At 47.1% G+C, this 18,903-nt stretch overlaps 1 protein-coding gene across 2 annotated transcripts in view; it reads right to left on the reverse strand.

Annotated features, from left to right (window-relative positions):
* The window catches only part of XRN2 (5'-3' exoribonuclease 2), a 363,942-nt gene that overhangs the window by 140,086 nt on the left and 204,953 nt on the right, over positions 1-18,903 (reverse strand). For both annotated transcript variants that reach the window (XM_030196221.1, XM_030196223.1), the window contains exon 22: positions 18,460-18,557. In XM_030196221.1, coding sequence (XP_030052081.1) covers positions 18,460-18,557 — 98 coding nt within the window. The remainder of the gene's footprint in view (positions 1-18,459; positions 18,558-18,903) is intronic.

An 18,903-nucleotide genomic window follows, 5' to 3' on the forward strand; every position in this document is an offset into this window, starting at 1 on the left:
ATTTGGATGCCCAGTCTTCCAATTTCCTACGGTCTACCTGCAATACTTCACAGTCCGCTCATGTTGTAACAACCTTGAATAGTTTTGTGTCATCTGCAAATTTAATCACCTCACTCACCGCTCCAATTTACATATCATTTATAAATATGTTAAATAGCACCAATCCCAGTACTGATCCCTGTGGCAATTTAATGACATGTTTATAAAAAACCCTTAGGGCCCTAATTGCTGAAGGGCAGTGAAATTTTCTAGTTACAGTACATTAATTGCTAAAATATACCAGTCGCAAATGTAAACCCTCTATGTTGGGGACGTTCTCAGTTAATACAATGTCATTGCTGCATGTTAACTGCATTGCAGTCATTGAGGCGGCATTAACTGCCTCATTATCTGCCATGTTAGCAATTAACCTGCGGCAACTACCTCTATATTAACTGTAAAGTGCAGTCTCTCTCCATCCTGTTCTCCGTTAACTGTTAATGTGACGTGAAGGAGGCTATGAGAGCCAAAAAAGCATCCTTCAAAGAATGGAAAAAAAGATCCGAAAGAAGAAAATAAGGAGCAACACAAGCGGAATCAAGCTAGATACAAATAAAGAAGGCTAAAAGAGAATATGAAGAAAAACTTGCTAAGGAGACAAAAAAACTCATAGTAACACTTTTTTCAGGTACATCAGAAGCAGAAAGCTAATGAGAGAATCTATGGGAAAATTAGATCAAGAAAGAGCAAAAGGGTCATTCAGGGAGAACAAGGCCATAGAGGAGATATTGAACAAATTCTTTGGTTCAATCTTTAAGGAAGAAGATGTAAGAGATCTACCTATACCGGAAATGGTTTTCAAGAGTGACAATGTGGAGGAACTGAAAGAAATCTCGGTGAACCTGGAAGATGTAATGAGCCAAATTGACAAGTTAAAGAGTGATAAATCACCTGGACCAGATGGCATACACCCCAGGGTACTGAAAGAATTCAAACATAAAATTGCTGATCTGTTGTTAATGATCTGTAACCCATCATTTAAATCATCCATCTGATAGGTACGGGCGGAGAGAGGGATCTTGGGGTGATAGTATCTGAGGATTTGAAGGCGACGAAACAGTGTGACAAGGCGGTGGCCCTAGCTAGAAGGTTGTTAGGCTGTATAGAGAGAGGTGTGACCAGCAGAAGAAAGGGGGTGTTGATGCCCCTGTATAAGTCGTTGGTGAGGCCCCACCTGGAGTATTGTGTTCAGTTTTGGAGGCCGTATCTTGTTAAGGATGTAAAAAGAATTGAAGCGGTGCAAAGAAAAGCTACGAGAATGGTATGGGATTTGCGTTACAAGACGTATGAGGAGAGACTTGCTGAACTAAACATGTATACTCTGGAGGAAAGGAGAAACAGGGGTGATATGATACAGACGTTCAAATATTTGAAAGGTATTAATCCGCAAACTAACCTTTTCCGGAGATGGGAAGGTGGTAGAACGAGAGGACATGAAATGAGATTGAAGGGGGGCAGACTCAAGAAAAATGTCAGGAAGTATTTTTTCACGGAGAGAGTAGTGGATGCTTGGAATGCCCTCCCGCGGGAGGTGGTGGAAATGAAAACGGTAACGGAATTCAAACATGCGTGGGATAAGCATAAAGGAATCCTGTGCCGAAGGAATGGATCCTCAGGAGCTTAGTCAAGATCGGGAGGCGGGGCTGGTGGTTGGGAGGCGGGGATAGTGCTGGGCAGACTTATACGGTCTGTGCCAGAGCCGGTGGTTGGGTTGGGAGGTGAGGATAGTGCTGGGCAGACTTATATACGGTCTGTGCCAGAGCCGGTGGTTGGGAGGCGGGGATAGTGCTAGGCAGACTTATACGGTCTGTGCCCTGAAGAGCACAGGTACAAATCAAAGTAGGGTATACACAAAAAGCAGCAAATATGAGTTATCTTGTTGGGCAGACTGGATGGACCGTGCAGGTCTTTTTCTGCTGTCATCTACTATGTTACTATGTTACCTGAAGACTGGAGTACGGCCAACTTAAAGCCGATTTTTTTAAAGGGTTCCAGGGGTGATCTGGGAAATTACAGACCAGTAAGCCTGATTTCAGTGCCGGGGAAAATAGTGGAAACTATTAAAAAGAATAAAATTGCAGAACACATAGATGGACATGGTTTAATGTGATAGTCAGCATAGGTTCAGCCAAGAGAAGTCTTTCCTCACCATTTTGCTTAAATTCTTTGAAGGCGTAAACAAACACGTGGATAAAGGTGGACCAGTTGATGTAGTGTATCTGGATTTTCAGAAAGCTTTTGACAAATTTCCTCATGAGAAGTTCTGAGAGAAGAGGACATCTCTGTGGGTAAGTGACATTATTTTATTCTGAGCTTGGTAACAAGATTAGGGTTTAAAAGAGGAATTGTAGCATATTGATAAACACAGAATTTTAATATAAATTTTTTAAAAAGCAAGCAAACTTTATTAGCTAGTCTCCATACCATTTTCCCCGTAGTTTTAAAACTTGAAGTTTCTGCCATAGCTTAAAGATTAGGGTTAAAAGAGGAATTGTAGGACATTGATAAAACAAAGTTAGAATTTAAAAATAAAAAAAAGCAAGCAAACTTTATTAGCTAGTCTCCATACCTTTCTCCCCATAGTTTTAAAACTCAAAGTTTCTGCCACAGCTTAAAGATTAGGGTTTAAAAGAGGAATTGTAGGATATTGATAAACACAGAATGTTAAAGTAAAAAATAAAGCAATAAAAATAAAGCTAGTCTCCATACCCTTTTTTCCAATAATTTTAAAACTTGAAGTTTCGCCCGCCCCAACTCCCACTCACCCCTAGCTCAATTCTTCATTTAGTGTCATTATTCTAATTAAGACAAAAGGGGAATTTTCAATTTTCATTAGAGTTTTAATTACATTTAGTTTCTAAGAAGCAAACCCTAAATAACATAGTAACATAGTAAATAGTAACATAGTAAACATACTCCTCGCCCTATTGGCCGCGGTGGTGGTGTTCGTCTACTACTCTCACCCTCTTCCAAATTTCAATCTCTTCTGCCACCTCAGTCTCTCTGTTTCTCTTCTTTTGAAGTTCACTCCGTCCGTCTATTCACTCCTCTGCCTCTTCGAATAGCAGTTATTTATCGACCCCTGATAAATCCCTTTTATCCTTTCTCAGCAACTTTGACGCTTGGCTTTCCTTCTTTCACGATACTTCCTCCCCCTCCCTCATCCTTGGCGACTTTAACATTCATGCCAATGATCCCTCCAACTCTTACATCTCCCAGTTCCTCACTTTAACATCCTCCTTCAATTTTAAACTATGCTCCACTTCCCCTACGCACAAAACAGTCACTGTCTTGATCTTATCTTCCCCTATAACTGCTCTCCCTCCAATTCCTTTACTTCAAATCTTCCCCTCTCTGACCATCATCTAATAACCTTCACTCTTAAACTTCCTCCTGCCCAATCGCATCCAATCTTAACCAATTTATCTAGGCATCTCCAGGCCATTGACCCTACTACCCTATCCTCCAAAGTCTCGAACCTCTTCTCTACCACTACACCATCCAAATCTGTCAATGATGCCGTCTCTTCCTACAATACTATTCTATCCTCTGCCTTAGACACTCTTGCACCTCTCATGCCCCGTCCTATAAAACGTACCAAACCCCAGCCCGGGCTAACCCCTAAAATCCACTACCTACGTTCCTGTACCCGTTCCGCTGAACGTCTCTGGCTGAAATCTCATGCCCTTTCTGACTTCTCACGCTTCAAGTTCATGTTAACCTCCTTCCAATCTGCTCCCTTGCTTGCCAAACAAGGCTACTACATCCAGCTGACTAATTCTCTCGGCTCAAGTCCTCGACTTCTATTCGCCACACTAAACTCTCTCCTTAAAGTGCCTCCACCCCCAACTCCCCCCTCACTTTCTCCCCAGACCCTAGCTGAGTTCTTCTACGACAAGGTTCAGAAGATTAATCTTGAATTCTCTACCAAACCATCCCCACCTCTCCTTCCCCCTGTCGCTCCCCTTGTCCGTTCCCCTATTTCCTCAACCCCTCCGTCCCTTTCCTCCTTTCCTGAGGTCACTGATGAAGAAACATCATATCTTCTCTCCTCCTCAAAATGAACTACCTGTTCCTCTGATCCCATTCCTACCCACCTTCATAACACCATCTCTCCTACTCTCACCCCTTTTATCTGTCATATCCTCAATCTCTTTCTTTCCACTGCGACCATTCCTGATGCCTTCAAACATGCTGTGGTCACACCGCTCCTGAAGAAGCCTTCGCTTGACCCTACCTGTCCTTCCAACTATCGACCCATCTCCCTCCTCCCCTTCCTTTCCAAGTTACTTGAACGTCGTTCACCGCCGCTGTCTTGACTTTCTCTCATCTCATGCTGTTCTTGACCCACTCCAATCTGCCTTTCGCCCTCTTCACTCAACTGAAACTGCACTTGCAAAAGTTTCCAACGACCTGTTCCTGGCCAAATCCAAAGGTCTCCATTCTATCCTCATCCTTCTCAATCTATCCTCCGCTTTTGACACTGTTGATCACAGCCTACTTTTTGATACGCTGTCTTCAGTTGGATTCCAGGGCTCTGTTCTTTCCTGGTTCTCCACCTACCTCTCGCTTTGCACCTTTAGTGTACACTCTGGTGGATCCTCTTCCACTTCTATCCCTCTTCCAATCGGTGTACCTCAGGGTTCTGTTCTCGGTCCTCTCCTATTCTCCATCTACACACTTCTTCCCTCGGCTCTCTGATATCTTCCCATGGCTTTCAATACCATCTCTATGCTGATGACTCCCAAATTTACCTCTCTACTCCTGAAATCTCAACCAGCATCCAGACCAAGGTTTCAGCCTGCCTATCTGATATTGCTGCCTGGATGTCTCAACGTCATCTAAAACTTAACATGGCCAAAACCGAGCTTCTCATCTTTCCTTCTAAACCTACCTCTCCTCTCCCCTCTTTCTCTATTCCTGTGGATGGCACTCTCATTCTCCCTGTCTCATCAGCTCGTAACCTTGGGGTCATCTTTGACTCCTCTCTCTCCTTCTCTGCCCATATTCAACAGATTGCCAAAACCTGTCGTTTCTTTCTCTATAACATTAGCAAAATCCGTCCCTTCATCTCTGAGCACTCTGCCAGAACCCTTATCCACACTCTTATCACCTCTCGTCTTGATTATTGTAACCTGCTTCTCACCGGTCTCCCTCTTAGCCATCTCCCTCCTCTTCAATCAGTCTAAAACTCTGCTGCGCGACTCATCTTCCGCAAAAGTCGCTATGCTCACATTAGCCCTCTCCTTAAGTCATTTCACTGGCTCCCTATCCATTTCCATAATTAGTTCAAGCTTCTCTTATTGACCTATAAGTGTATTCACTCTGCCGCTCCCCAGTACCTCTCCACTCTCGTCTCTCCCTACACCCCCTCTCGGGTACTCCGCTCTATAGATAAATCTCTCTTATCTGTCCCCTTCTCCTCGACTGCTAATTCTAGACTCCGTTCCTTTTGTCTTGCTGCACCTCACGCCTGGAATAGACTTCCCGAGCCTGTGTATCTAGCCCCGTCCTTGGCTATTTTCAAGTCTAAACTTAAAGCCCACCTCTTTACCATTGCTTTTGACCCCTAACCACTACTCACTTGCCCTGTCCTTTATCCTCACCTATTTATTCCCTTACCCTTAATCGTTCTGTCTGTTTGCCTGTCTTATCTAGATTGTAAGCTCTTTGAGCAGGGACTGACTTTTTGTGTATGGTGTACAGCGCTGCGTATGCCTTGTAGCGCTATAGAAATGATAAATAGTAGTAGTAGTAGTAGTAAATGACGGAAGATTAAAGGCCTGTATGGTCCATCTTGTCTGCCCAACAAGATAAACTCATTTTACACCCTCTTCTTGTATCTATTTTTTCTAAGATGCTATTAAATGATAAATTACACCAGTCATAAGGATCATTATTTTCATCTGATATTCCTAGTATCTTAAGAAGTTTTAAACAACTCTATAATTGAGTGTCACATGTATGATTATCTCCCATCTGGTGAGATATCATATGTGTGTGCTCAATGCAAAGAGCTCCTAGCTCTCAGAGAACGAGTCCGTTCTCTTGAGGACAGAGTAGCAGACTTGGAGGAGGTACATACAGGAGGCCTACAGGGACGCTGTAGAGAAGTCCTATCTCCAATCTGGCAGCCCCTGTGCTGCCTTGGAGGAGGGAGCCCTTCTGAAAGGAGAGAATCACCCTGGTGCAGCTGGAAGTAATCCTGTAGACAGGACCAATACACCAGGGAATGCAATATCCTCTCGCATCGAGGATGTGTCTCCAGGAGCTAATGCCCAGGTGGGAAGGTTTAGGACGGCTGTTGTAGTGGGCGATTCGATTATTCTGCATTAGATAGCTGGATGGCTGGTGGACGTGAATATTGTCTAGTCACTTGCCTGCCTGGTGTAAAGGTGGTGGACCTCACGCATCACCTAGATAGGATTTTAGATAGCGCTGGTGAGGAGCCAGCTGTCTTGGTACATGTGGGTACCAATGACACAGGAAAATGTGAGAGAGAGGTTCTGAAAGCCAAATTTAGGCTCTTAAGTAGAAAGCTCAAATCAAGAATCTCTAGGATTGCATTTTCTGAAGTGCTATCTGTTCTATGCACAGGGCCCAAGAGACAGGCAGAGCCCCAGAGTCTCAAAGAGTGGATGAGACAATGGTGTAGGGAGGAGGGTTTTAAATTTGTTAGGAACTGGGCAACATTCTGGGGAAGAGGGAGCCTATTCCAGAATTATGGGCTCTACCTTAACCAGGGTGGGATAAAGGCTGCTGGAATCGGCATTTAAACAGGAGAAAGAGCAGCTTTTAAACTAGAAACTGGGGGCTGACAGTCGCTCAAAAATGCATGGTTCGGAATAAGGTATCTTTCAAAGATTTCACCAAAACAGGAAAGATAGGGTATCCCGATAGTGAGGTTGCAAAAGAGACCATAGTAGGATCAGGTGTCCTTAAATAAAAATCAAACAAAAGATTGCAAATTAATACTGTCAAGTACTGAGCATGATGTAAATAGGAACAACAAACACAGTTTGAAATGTCTATATGCAAATTCCAGAAGCCTAAGAAAAAAGATGGGAGAGTTAGAGTATATTGCACTAAATGAAAAATTAGATATAATAAGCATCTTTGAGACATGGTGGAAGGAGGATAACCAGTGGGACACTGTCATACCTGGGGTACAAATTATATCGTAGTGATAGGGTGTATTGAATTGGTGGAGAGGTAGCATTGTATGTTAAGGAGAGCCTTGAATCAAATAGATTGAAAATTCTGCAGGAAACAAAACACTTCTTCGAATCCCTATGGATTGAAATTCCATACGTAAAGGGGAAAAAGATAGTGATAGGAATGTACTACCGTCCACCTGGCCAGGATGAACAGACAGATGTAGAAATGTTATTAGAAATTAGGGAGGCTAACAAACTGGTCAACACAATGATAAAGTGAATGATACATACCTGTAGCAGGTGTTCTCCGAGGACAGCAGGCTGATTGTTCTCACGACTGGGTGACGTCCGCGGCAGCCCCCACCAACCGGAAAGAAGCTTCGCGGGACGGTCGGCACGCAGGGCACGCCCACCGCGCATGCGCGGCCGTCTTCCCGCCCGTGCGCGACCGCTCCCGCCAGTTGAATGACTAGCAAAAGATGAAACACACAACTCCAAAGGGGAGGAGGGAGGGTAGGTGAGAACAATCAGCCTGCTGTCCTCGGAGAACACCTGCTACAGGTATGTATCATTCACTTTCTCCGAGGACAAGCAGGCTGCTTGTTCTCACGACTGGGGTATCCCTAGCTCTCAGGCTCACTCAAAACAATAACCCAGGTCAATTGAACCTCGCAACGGCGAGGGTACAACAGAAATTGACCTACGAAGAACAACTAACTGAGAGTGCAGCCTGACCAGAATAAGTTCGGGTCCTGGAGGGTGGAGTTGGATTTACACCCCAAACAGATTCTGCAGCACCGACTGCCCGAACCGACTGTCGCGTCGGGTATCCTGCTGGAGGCAGTAATGAGATGTGAATGTGTGGACAGATGACCACGTCGCAGCTTTGCAAATTTCTTCAATAGTGGCTGACTTCAGGTGGGCCACTGACGCTGCCATGGCTCTAACACTATGAGCCGTGACATGACCCTCAAGAGCCAGCCCAGCCTGGGCGTAAGTGAAGGAAATGCAATCTGCTAGCCAATTGGAGATGGTGCGTTTCCCGACAGCGACCCCTAGCCTGTTAGGGTCGAAAGAAATAAACAATTGGGCGGACTGTCTGTTGGGCTGTGTCCGCTCCAAGTAGAAGGCCAATGCTCTCTTGCAGTCCAATGTGTGCAACTGACGTTCAGCAGGGCGGGTATGCGGCCTGGGGAAGAATGTTGGCAAGACAATTGACTGGTTAAGATGGAACTCCGACACCACCTTCGGCAGGAACTTTGGGTGGGTGCGGAGCACTACTCTGTTGTGATGAAATTTGGTATATGGAGCATGAGCTACTAGGGCTTGAAGCTCACTGACCCTACGAGCGGAAGTAACTGCCACCAAGAAAATGACCTTCCAGGTCAAGTACTTCAGATGGCAGGTATTCAGTGGCTCAAAAGGAGGTTTCATCAGCTGGGTGAGGACGACGTTGAGATCCCATGACACAGTAGGAGGCTTGATAGGGGGCTTTGACAAAAGCAAGCCTCTCATGAATCGAACGACTAAAGGCTGTCCAGAGATGGCTTTACCTTCCACACGATAATGGTAAGCACTAATCGCACTAAGGTGATTCCTTACTGAGTTGGTCTTGAGGCCAGACTCTGATAAGTGCAGAAGGTATTCAAGCAGGTTCTGTGCAGGGCAAGAACGAGGTTCTAGGGCCTTGCTCTCACACCACACGACAAACCTCCTCCACTTGAAAAAGTAACTCTTTTTAGTGGAATCCTTCCTAGAGGCAAGCAAGACCCGGGAGACACCCTCAGGCAGGCCCAACGCAGCGAAGTCTACGCCCTCAACATCCAGGCCGTGAGAGCCAGGGATGGAAGGTTGGGGTGCAGCAACGCTCCGTCGTTCTGCGAGATGAGAGTCGGAGAACACTCCAATCTCCACGGTTCTTCGGAGGACAACTCCAGAAGAAGAGGGAACCAGATCTGACGGGGCCAAAAGGGCGCTATCAGAATCATGGTGCCGCGGTCTTGCTTGAGCTTCAGTAAGGTCTTCCCCACCAAAGGTATGGGAGGATAAGCATACAGGAGGCCGGTCCCTCAATGGAGGAGAAAGGCATCCGACGCTAGTCTGCCGTGTGCCTGAAGTCTGGAACAGAACAGAGGCAGCTTGTGATTGGTCTGAGAGGCGAAAAGGTCCACCGAGGGAGTGCCCCACTCTCGGAAGATCTTGCGTACCACTCTGGCATGGAGCGACCACTCGTGCGGTTGCATGACTCTGCTCAGTCTGTCGGCCAGACTGTTGTTTACGCCTGCCAGGTACGTGGCTTGGAGGAGCATGCCAAACCGGCACGCCCAACGCCACAGCCCGACGGATTCCTGACCCAGGGGGCGAGATCCGGTGCCCCCCTGCTTGTTGACGTAATACATTGCAACCTGATTGTCTGTCCGAATTTGGATAATTTGGCAGGACAGCCGATCTCTGAAAGCCTTCAGTGCGTTCCAGATCGCTCGGAGCTCCAGGAGGTTGATCTGCAGATCCTTTTCCTGGAGGGACCACAGACCCTGGGTGTGAAGCCCATCGACATGAGCTCCCCACCCCAGGCGAGATGCATCCGTCGTCAGCACTTTCGTGGGCTGTGGAATTTGGAATGGACGTCCCAGGGTCAAATTGGTCCGGATGGTCCACCAGAGCAGTGAAGTGCGGCAACTGGTGGAGAGGCGGATGACATCTTCTAGATTCCCGGTGGCTTGGAACCACTGGGAAGCTAGGGTCCATTGAGCAGATCTCATGTGAAGACGAGCCATGGGAGTCACATGAACTGTGGAGGCCATATGACCCAGAAGTCTCAACATCTGCCGAGCTGTGATCCGCTGAGACGCTCTGGTCTGCGAAGCCAGGGCCAGGAGATTGGTGGCCCTCGCTTCGGGAAGGTAGGCCTGAGCCGTCTGGGTATTCAGCAGAGCTCCTATGAATTCCAGAGACTGGGTTGGCTGGAGATGGGACTTTGGGTAATTTATCACAAACCCCAGCAGCTCCAGAAGTTGAATAGTGCACTGCATGGACCGGAGGGCTCCTGCCTCCGAGGTGTTCTTGACCAGCCAATCGTCGAGATATGGGAACACGTGCACTCCCAGCTTTCGTAGGTAGGCCGCTACCACCACGAGGCACTTGGTAAACACTCGTGGGGCAGAGGCGAGCCCAAAGGGCAGCACACAATACTGAAAGTGCCGTGCGCCCAGGGGGAATCTGAGATACTGTCTGTGAGCTGGCAGTATCGGTATGTGAGTATAGGCGTCCTTTAAATCCAGGGAACATAGCCAATCGTTTTCCTGAATCATTGGCAGAAGGGTGCCCAAGGAAAGCATCCTGAACTTTTCTTTGACCAGGAATTTGTTCAGGCCTCTCAGGTCTAGGATGGGACGCATCCCCCCTGTTTTCTTTTCCACAAGGAAGTACCTGGAATAGAATCCCTGCCCTTCCTGCCCGGGTGGTACGGGCTCGACCGCATTGGCGCTGAGAAGGGCGGAGAGTTCCTCTGCAAGTACCTGCTTGTGGCGGGAGCTGAAAGACTGAGCTCCCGGAGGGCAATTTGGAGGCAGGGAGGCCAAATTCAGGGCGTATCCCCACCGCACTATTTGGAGAACCCACTGGTCGGAGGTTATGAGAGGCCACCTTTGGTGAAAAAATTTTAACCTCCCTCCGACCGGCAGATCGTCCGGTACGGACACTTGTAGGGCGGCTATGTTCCCATGGATCCAGTCAAAAGCCCGTCCCTGGCTTTTGCTGTGGAGGCGCAGGGGGCTGCTTAGGCGCACGCTGTTGACGAGAACGAGCGCGCTGGGGCTGTCCCTGTGCCTGACGAGGCCTTCGGGCCGGCTGGTTGTACCTACGCTTCGCAAAAGAATAGGGTGCAGCCTGCCGGGCCCGGGAAAAACGTCCACCTGTGGAGGTGGATGCTGAAGGCGCCCGGTGGGAGAGCTTGTCGAGAGCGGTTTCCCGCTGATGCAGTTGGTCCACCATCTGCTCGACCTTCTCACCAAAAATGTTATCCCCCCGGCAAGGGACGTCGGCCAGTCTCTGCTGGGTGCGGTTGTCCAGGTCAGAGGCGCGCAGCCATGAGAGCCTGCGCATCACTATACCTTGGGCCGCAGCACGAGATGCCACGTCACAGGTGTCATAAATACCCCTGGACAGGAACTTTCTGCACGCCTTCAGCTGCCTGACCACCTCCTGATAAGGCCTGGACTGCTCCGGCGGGAGCTTCTCGACCAGGTCCGCCAGTTGTTGCACATAGGTCCGCATGTGAATGCTCATATAGAGCAGGTATGATTGGATGCGGGTCACGAGCATGGAGGATTGGTAGGCCTTCCTCCCAAACGAGTCCAGAGTGCGAGACTCCCGCCCCGGGGGCGCCGAGGCGGTATCCCTCGAACTCCGTGCCCTCTTGAGAGCAGAATCCACGACCGCCGAGTCATGGGGCAATTGTGGCCGCATTAGCTCTGGGTCAGAGTGGATCCTGTACTGGGACTCTGCTTTCTTGGGAATGGTGGGGTTAGTTAATGGTCGCACCCAGTTCCGAAGCAGCGTCTCCTTTAGGACATTGTGCAGCGGCACCGTGGAGGACTCTCTAGGTGGTGATGGATAGTCGAGGACCTCGAGCATCTCGGACCTTGGCTCTTCCACAGAGACCACGGGGAAGGGAATGCTGATAGACATATCCCGCACAAAGGAGGCAAAAGAGAGACTCTCGGGAGGTGAGAGTTTCCTCTCCGGTGAAGGCGTGGGGTCCGAGGGAAGGCCCGTAGACTCCTCTGAGGAGAAATATCTAGGGTCCTCCTCTTCCCCCCACGAGTCCTCATCCTCGGTGTCGGACATAAGCTCATGCAGCTGAGTCCTGAACCGGGCCCGGCTCGACGTCGAGGCACCAGGGTCTCGGTGTCGTCGAGCGGTGGACTCCCGCGCCGGCGAGGACGGAGCTCCCTCCATCGACGGGGACTCCACCTGCGTGGCGGTCGAGACCGGCACCGCAAGCGGCGGCGGTGTCGACGGCCCCGGCGCCGGGCTAGAGCTCGCCGGCGCCACAGTCATCTGCGCCGAGGGCGCAAGCACCCCCGGCGCCGGCACAGCCTGGCGCATCAGCCCTTCCAGGATCCCCGGAAGGATGGCTCTGAGGCACTCGTCCAGGCCCGCTGCCGGGAAAGGCGGTGGGGCCGGTAGGGGTGTCGGTGCCAGAAGCTGCTGGGAGCCAGGAGACGGCACCGAGGTGCCGGAACCCCGACGCGTCGGTACCTCCACAACCGACGGAGACCGCTCCTCTCGACGGTGACGCTTCGGCGTCGCCTCCTCTCCGACATCGGGCTGCACCGAGGGCGACCGGTGACGACGCTTCTTGTCTTTTTTCCGATGCCCGTCACCGGCGCCGGAGGGCATGGAGGAGGAGGAGGTCGATCCCCCTCGGTCTCGAGGTACCGGGTCAGACAGGGTTCGGTCCCGTGGCCCACGAGCTGAGGGAGTGACCGGGGCCGACTGCCCACGCGGCCTCTCACCCCCACTCTCACCGGAGGACCGGCGGGCCGACGGGACCTGTTCTCCTGGGGTCGCTGCCATCGGTGCCGATGTCTCGGGCATCGATACCGGTACCGAAGGACCGGGCGTCGATACCGATGCCTTCGAGGTCGACGTCGAGGGGCCGGCGCAAGTTCCAAAAAGACGGTCCCGTAGAACTTGCCTCGCAACCTGAGTCCGTTTCCGGAGACCGAGACACAAAGCACACGACTTGAGATTGTGCTCCGGCCCGAGGCACTGGAGGCACCAAGCGTGGGTGTCGGTCTGCGAGATCGGCCGGCCGCAGCGACCACACTTTTTAAATCCACTCGGGACCTTCGAGGACATCGACGGAAAAATCGCGTCGGCGAAGTCAAAGTCGTCAATGGTGGCTGAAATCACACCACGAAAAAGCAAAACGACCGTGCGGCCACTAGGCCGCAATGCGGCGGCCCCGCTGGAAGCGAGGGAAAAAAGGGAGCGCGTGCCCCACACGCGCAGGGTTTCTTTTTTTTTTTTTTTTTTTTTAGTAAAAAGAAACCGGGCGGTAACGAAAACCGTTAGTAAAAAGTAGAAAAAGCACGATCAGCGTACACGCGATCGAACAATCCGGCGGCTGAACAGAGAAAGCGGCAAGGCACGACTCTCTCCAGGCGCGGAAAAAAAGGAACTGGCGGGAGCGGTCGCGCACGGGCGGGAAGACGGCCGCGCATGCGCGGTGGGCGTGCCCTGCGTGCCGACCGTCCCGCGAAGCTTCTTTCCGGTTGGTGGGGGCTGCCGCGGACGTCACCCAGTCGTGAGAACAAGCAGCCTGCTTGTCCTCGGAGAATGGGTGATTTCAATTACCCCGATATTGACTGGGTAAATGTAACATCAGGGCATGCTAGGGAGGTAAAATTCTTGACAAAATCAAGGACTGCTTTATGGAGCAGCAGGTACAGGAGTTGACAAGAGGAGGAAAAGTTCTAGACCTAGTCGTCAGTGGAGCACATGATCTGGTGCGGGAGGTAATGACGGGGCTGCTTGATAACAGTGATCATAATATGATCAGATCTGATATTAGCTTTGGAATAAGTATACACAGGAAATCCAATATGATAGCGTTTAACTTTTAAAAAAGAGACTATGATAAAATGAGAAGAATAGTGACAAAAAAAAAATTAGAGCAGCAGCTGCAAGGGTCAAAAATTTACATCAGGCATGGATGCTGTTCAAAAATACCATCCTGGAAGCCCAGGCCAAATATATTCCGTGTAATAAAAAAGGAGGGAGGAAGATCAAACAATAGACGGCATGGTTAAAAAGTGAGGTGAAGGAAACTATTAGAGCTAATCCTTCAGAAAATGGAAGAAGGAACTGACTGAAAATAATAAGAAACAGCACAAGGAATGTCAAGTCAAATGCAAAGCGCTGATAAGGAAGGCAAAGAGGGACTTTGAAAAAAAGATTGCACTGGAGGCAAAAAAAACACAGTAAAATGTTTTAAGGCATATTAAAAACAAGAAGCCAGCAAAAGAATCTGTTTGACTGCTAGATGACCGAAAGGTAAAAGGGGCAATCAGGGAAGACAAAGCCATAGTGGACAGATTAAATGAATTCTTTGTTTCAGTCTTCACAGAGGACGATTTGGAAGAGATACTGGTGCCAGAAATGCTATTCAAAGCTGATGAGTCGGAGAAACTGAATGAAATCTCTATAAACCTGGAGGATGTAATGGGGCAATTTGACAAACTGAAGAGTAGCAAATCTCCTGGACCAGACGGTATAGTCCAACCAACCAACTAAGAACTGAAGCATGCATTAGCATATTTATTATTATTTATTAGGATTTATTTACCGCCTTTTTGAAGGAATTCACTCAAGGCGGTTTACAGTAAGAATGGATCAAACATGAGCAATATGCAATTACAGCAATAAAAATATTCAAATAACAATATAAAGTATGGCATAGTAGATTACTTATGATGTCAACACAATACGTAATAGAACATTTTAATTGATAGTGTGTGTGTGTGGTGCCTCTTTGTTAAAAAAAAACCCATAACTGAATAGAGAGCAAAAAGACAACTCTTAGCTGCAGAAGCTGAATATCAGACATGAGTTTAGGATCTATCTAGCAAGCTAAAATCTTTCATCTTCAAGTCTAGTAGGAGAACCTAATACGATCAGGGCCACTGTAGGCTGAAATTGATGGCCTGTAATCCACATATCACCAGATTTAGAAAACGTATTACTGGAACTCCATAAGTGAGATGAGTAAAGTCCACAGTAATGGAGTCAACAAAATAGACCTGTATTGGCCATTGATCTCTAGAGATTCTGGGGCCCTTTTACAAAGGCACACTAGCATTTTTACAGCAAGCTAAAAATATTTGTGGGCTAAATGCTAGAGATGCCCATATATTCCTATGGGTGTTTCTAGCATTTAACATGCACTAATCAGTAGTGTGCAATAAAAACATTAGGGCACTTTTGTAAAAGACCCACTGTATGAGTGTAGCCAGACGACTGATGAACAATTAAACAGTGTAGGAGCTAGTACTAGCCCTGGGGAACTTCACATAATACCTTAGATTCTATATAATATCCCAAATTTCTGTGCACACATCAGAGATGTCCATGCAAATAAATTTATAATGAGCTCAGAAACATCAATAATTGGATGCTAACAACCTATTATTAATGTTATGGCGAAGCCCCGGGATATATGATTGACCTCATAGACCTACCAACTAGAAACACAATCTGATCAACATGAACATACTTAAATCTTCACTACCCTAGCTGCAAAGGACTCAAGTACAAATCAACTTACGCATCCAGCTTCTCCTACATAAGTACACAATTGTGGAATGCACTACCAAAAGCCGTGAAAACAACGTATGACCACATTAACTTCCGGAAATCACTAAAGACCAACCTGTTCGACAAGACATACCCTACCCTACCGACCCAACCTAAGCGCCTGATCCATGCAACACAACGAAACCAAAGCCCGTAATGAACCCTATATAACTCCCCTTCTCTACGATTCTCTTATGTGTCTGTAACACATGAATCTTATTCGACCAATAGATCACTTTGTATTTGTTTCATCACCAGAGTTGGCTAATGCCTCCACGGTACTATGTAAGCCACATTGAGCCTGCAAATAGGTGGGAAAATGTGGGATACAAATGTAACAAATAAATAAATAAATTCATCCCAGAGTAATGATAGAACTGAAAAATGAACTCGTGGAATTACTGTTAGTAATATGTAATTTATCATTAAAATCGAACGTGGTACCAGAAGATTGGAGGGTGGCCAATGTAACGCCAATTTTTAAAAAAGGTTCCAGAGGAGATCTGGGAAATTATAGACCGGTGAGCTTGACGTCAGTGTCGGGCAAAATGGTAGAGAACAAAATTACAGATCATATTCAAAAGCGTGGATTAATGAGACAAAGCCGACATGGATTTACTGAAAGGAAATCTTGCCTCACCAAATCTATTACATTTCTTTGAAAGTGTGAGGTGAGCCGGTCGATACTGTGTATCTGGATTTTCAAAAGGCATTTGACAAAGTACCTCATGAAAGACTCCAGAGGAAATTGGAGAGTCATGGGATAGGAGGTAGTATCCTATTGTGGATTAAAAACTGGTTAAAAGACTGGTGCAGGTCTCTACTCTGGAATTCGTTGCCAGAGAACGTGGTAAAGGCGGTTAGCTTAGTGGGGTTTAAAAAAGGTTTGGACGGCTTCCTAAAGGAAACGTCCATAGACCATTATTAAAATGACTTGGGAAAAATCCACTGCGACAAGTGAGGTGATTAAATTTGCATATGACACAGAGCTATTCAAAGTTGTCAAATCTAATGTGTATTGTGAAAAACTGCAGGAAGACCTTAGGAAACTGGAAGACTAGGCATCCAGATGGCAGATGAAATTTAATGTGAACAAATGTAAAGTGATGCACCTTGGGAAGAATAATCTGAATCATAGTTACCTGATGCTAGGATCTACCGTGGGAGTCAGGAAAAGGATCTGGGTGTAACTGTGGACACAATACGCTACAGTCTTCTGCCCACTGTGCGGTGAAGGCCAAGAAAGCAAGCAGAATGCTGGGAATTATTGAGAAAAGTATGCAAAATAGGACTAGGAATGTTGTAATGCCTCTGTGTCGCTCCATGATGCAACCTCACACCTTGAGTGTTATGTTCAATTCTGATCGCCGTATCACAAGGGGGGACCTGGCATCTACCTGCAGGGCCTGCTTAACCATCCGGGTTAAGCTCTGCAGCCAAAGGGCCTGGGGCCCCATCTGGACTTCCCCCCTGCAGTCAGACCCAAGGGAGGTAGGAATGGGAACTCCCCCCATACCTGTTGCTGAGAAACAGCCTGGGGAAAATGGCTGCCATTCCTCCCAAAATCATCGAGACCATGGGCCATAATGCTTAAGAGCATAACAGCCACCATACTGGGTCAGACTAGTGGTCCATCTAGCCAAGTATCCTGCTTCCAACAGTGACCAATTCATCACAAGTACCTAACAGAATCCCAGACAGTAGCAACATTCATGCTACTGATCCCAGGGCCAAGGAGTGGCTTTCTCCATGTTTATTTCAATAGCAGGTTATGGACTTTTCCTTCAGGAACTTGTCCAAACCTTTTTAAAACCCAGATACATTACCCACCAATACCACTTCTTCTGGCAATGAGTTCCAGAGCTTAACTATTTGCTGAGTGAAAAAATATTTCCTCCTATTCGTTTTAAAAGTAGCACCATGTAACTGCGTGTCCCCTAGTCTTTGTACTTTTTGAGAGTAAAAAAATCGATTTATGTTCAAAATACTGTAGACCTCTATCATATCTCCCCATAACCGTCTTGAGTCCTAACCTCTTAAGCCTTTCCTCATATGAGAAGAGTTCCATTCCCTTAATAATTTTGGTTTCCCTTCTTTTCTAATTCTGCTATATGTTTAAAATACAGCAACCAGAAAAGCACACAATATTCAAGGTGTGGTCACACCATGGAGCGACAGAGAGCTGCAGGGGGAGCCCAGGGAGTCCACATCTAAACAAGATGTATGGGCAATGAGAGGTGGGGGATGAGTTCCTGCACCCTTCCTCATCCCCCACACCCCTCAGGACAAGCCAATGCCTCACTCAGTGGCACTAAGTGTGACTATGGCCTGCAGAGCCTAGCTCTGCACTCAACCAGGTGGTCCCAAAACTGGAACCCTGGGAGCAGCCATCAGGTTCAACCATGCTGTGCAGCCACAGCCAAGGACCAGAGCACCATCAACACAACCTACCACGGCAGAGGCTTTAAATAGTGACTTCACAATATCTAGCACCAACTGTCCTTAAAGAAATACCCATGATTTTCCCACCTCTCTCATCAACTGTTTAATTTCTGTCAGATTCACAGCATCAAACTGATTAACAAACAAGGTGATCCAAGATTCTCTAGTGTCTTGATTAGATGACCAAAACATAATTAGCAAGTTTAACCTGCTCAATATTGTATAGAATACCCTTTACTTGTGAAGAAGGCCTGACATAAATGGATTTAAAGGGGCTTCTCATTGTCCACCTTTAAGGAAAACCTATCAAGACAATGCTGAGACTCAATGGAATTGTGAGTCCATCACCTATGTGCAACAATGCTGTACAGTTCAATACAGTTATAATGAAATCTCTAATGTTACTTTATAGCTACCAAGAGATTTTAATACTATTATAACAACCACAAATATTTTGTACCTCCTGGGTGTCTGATTCGTACAGTTCCAGAATGAAGTCATGAACTGGATGAGATTTCCCAACAAACACATGATCACCTCCAAGGCTATTTCTTCTTACTGTGGCAAGAGAAAGAAAACTACTAATCCATATCTGTTTAAAATGACTGCTGCTCTCCTCATCAGTATTTTCATTTCATAACACTAATAATTTTCTTCATTAATGGCATACCTTTAGTATACAAATTATTCATGACTTATCTTTTAATCAAGTACTTGTTCAACAGGGATAACTGATACAAAGGTTTTCCATATAATTATTTTAATGCAAATGTTTTTTTTGTTTTTTTTTACCAGTAGTTCATGTAAGAAGTAATCACTGTTCTAATCCATTTATTTCATACAGGAACAAGAAAACAAGATTTTAATAGGCCTACTTTATTTTACTAAATGAAAGTGAAGACTG

This window comes from Microcaecilia unicolor, chromosome 3 (assembly GCF_901765095.1).
Source record: "Microcaecilia unicolor chromosome 3, aMicUni1.1, whole genome shotgun sequence".
Taxonomy (NCBI): domain Eukaryota; kingdom Metazoa; phylum Chordata; class Amphibia; order Gymnophiona; family Siphonopidae; genus Microcaecilia; species Microcaecilia unicolor.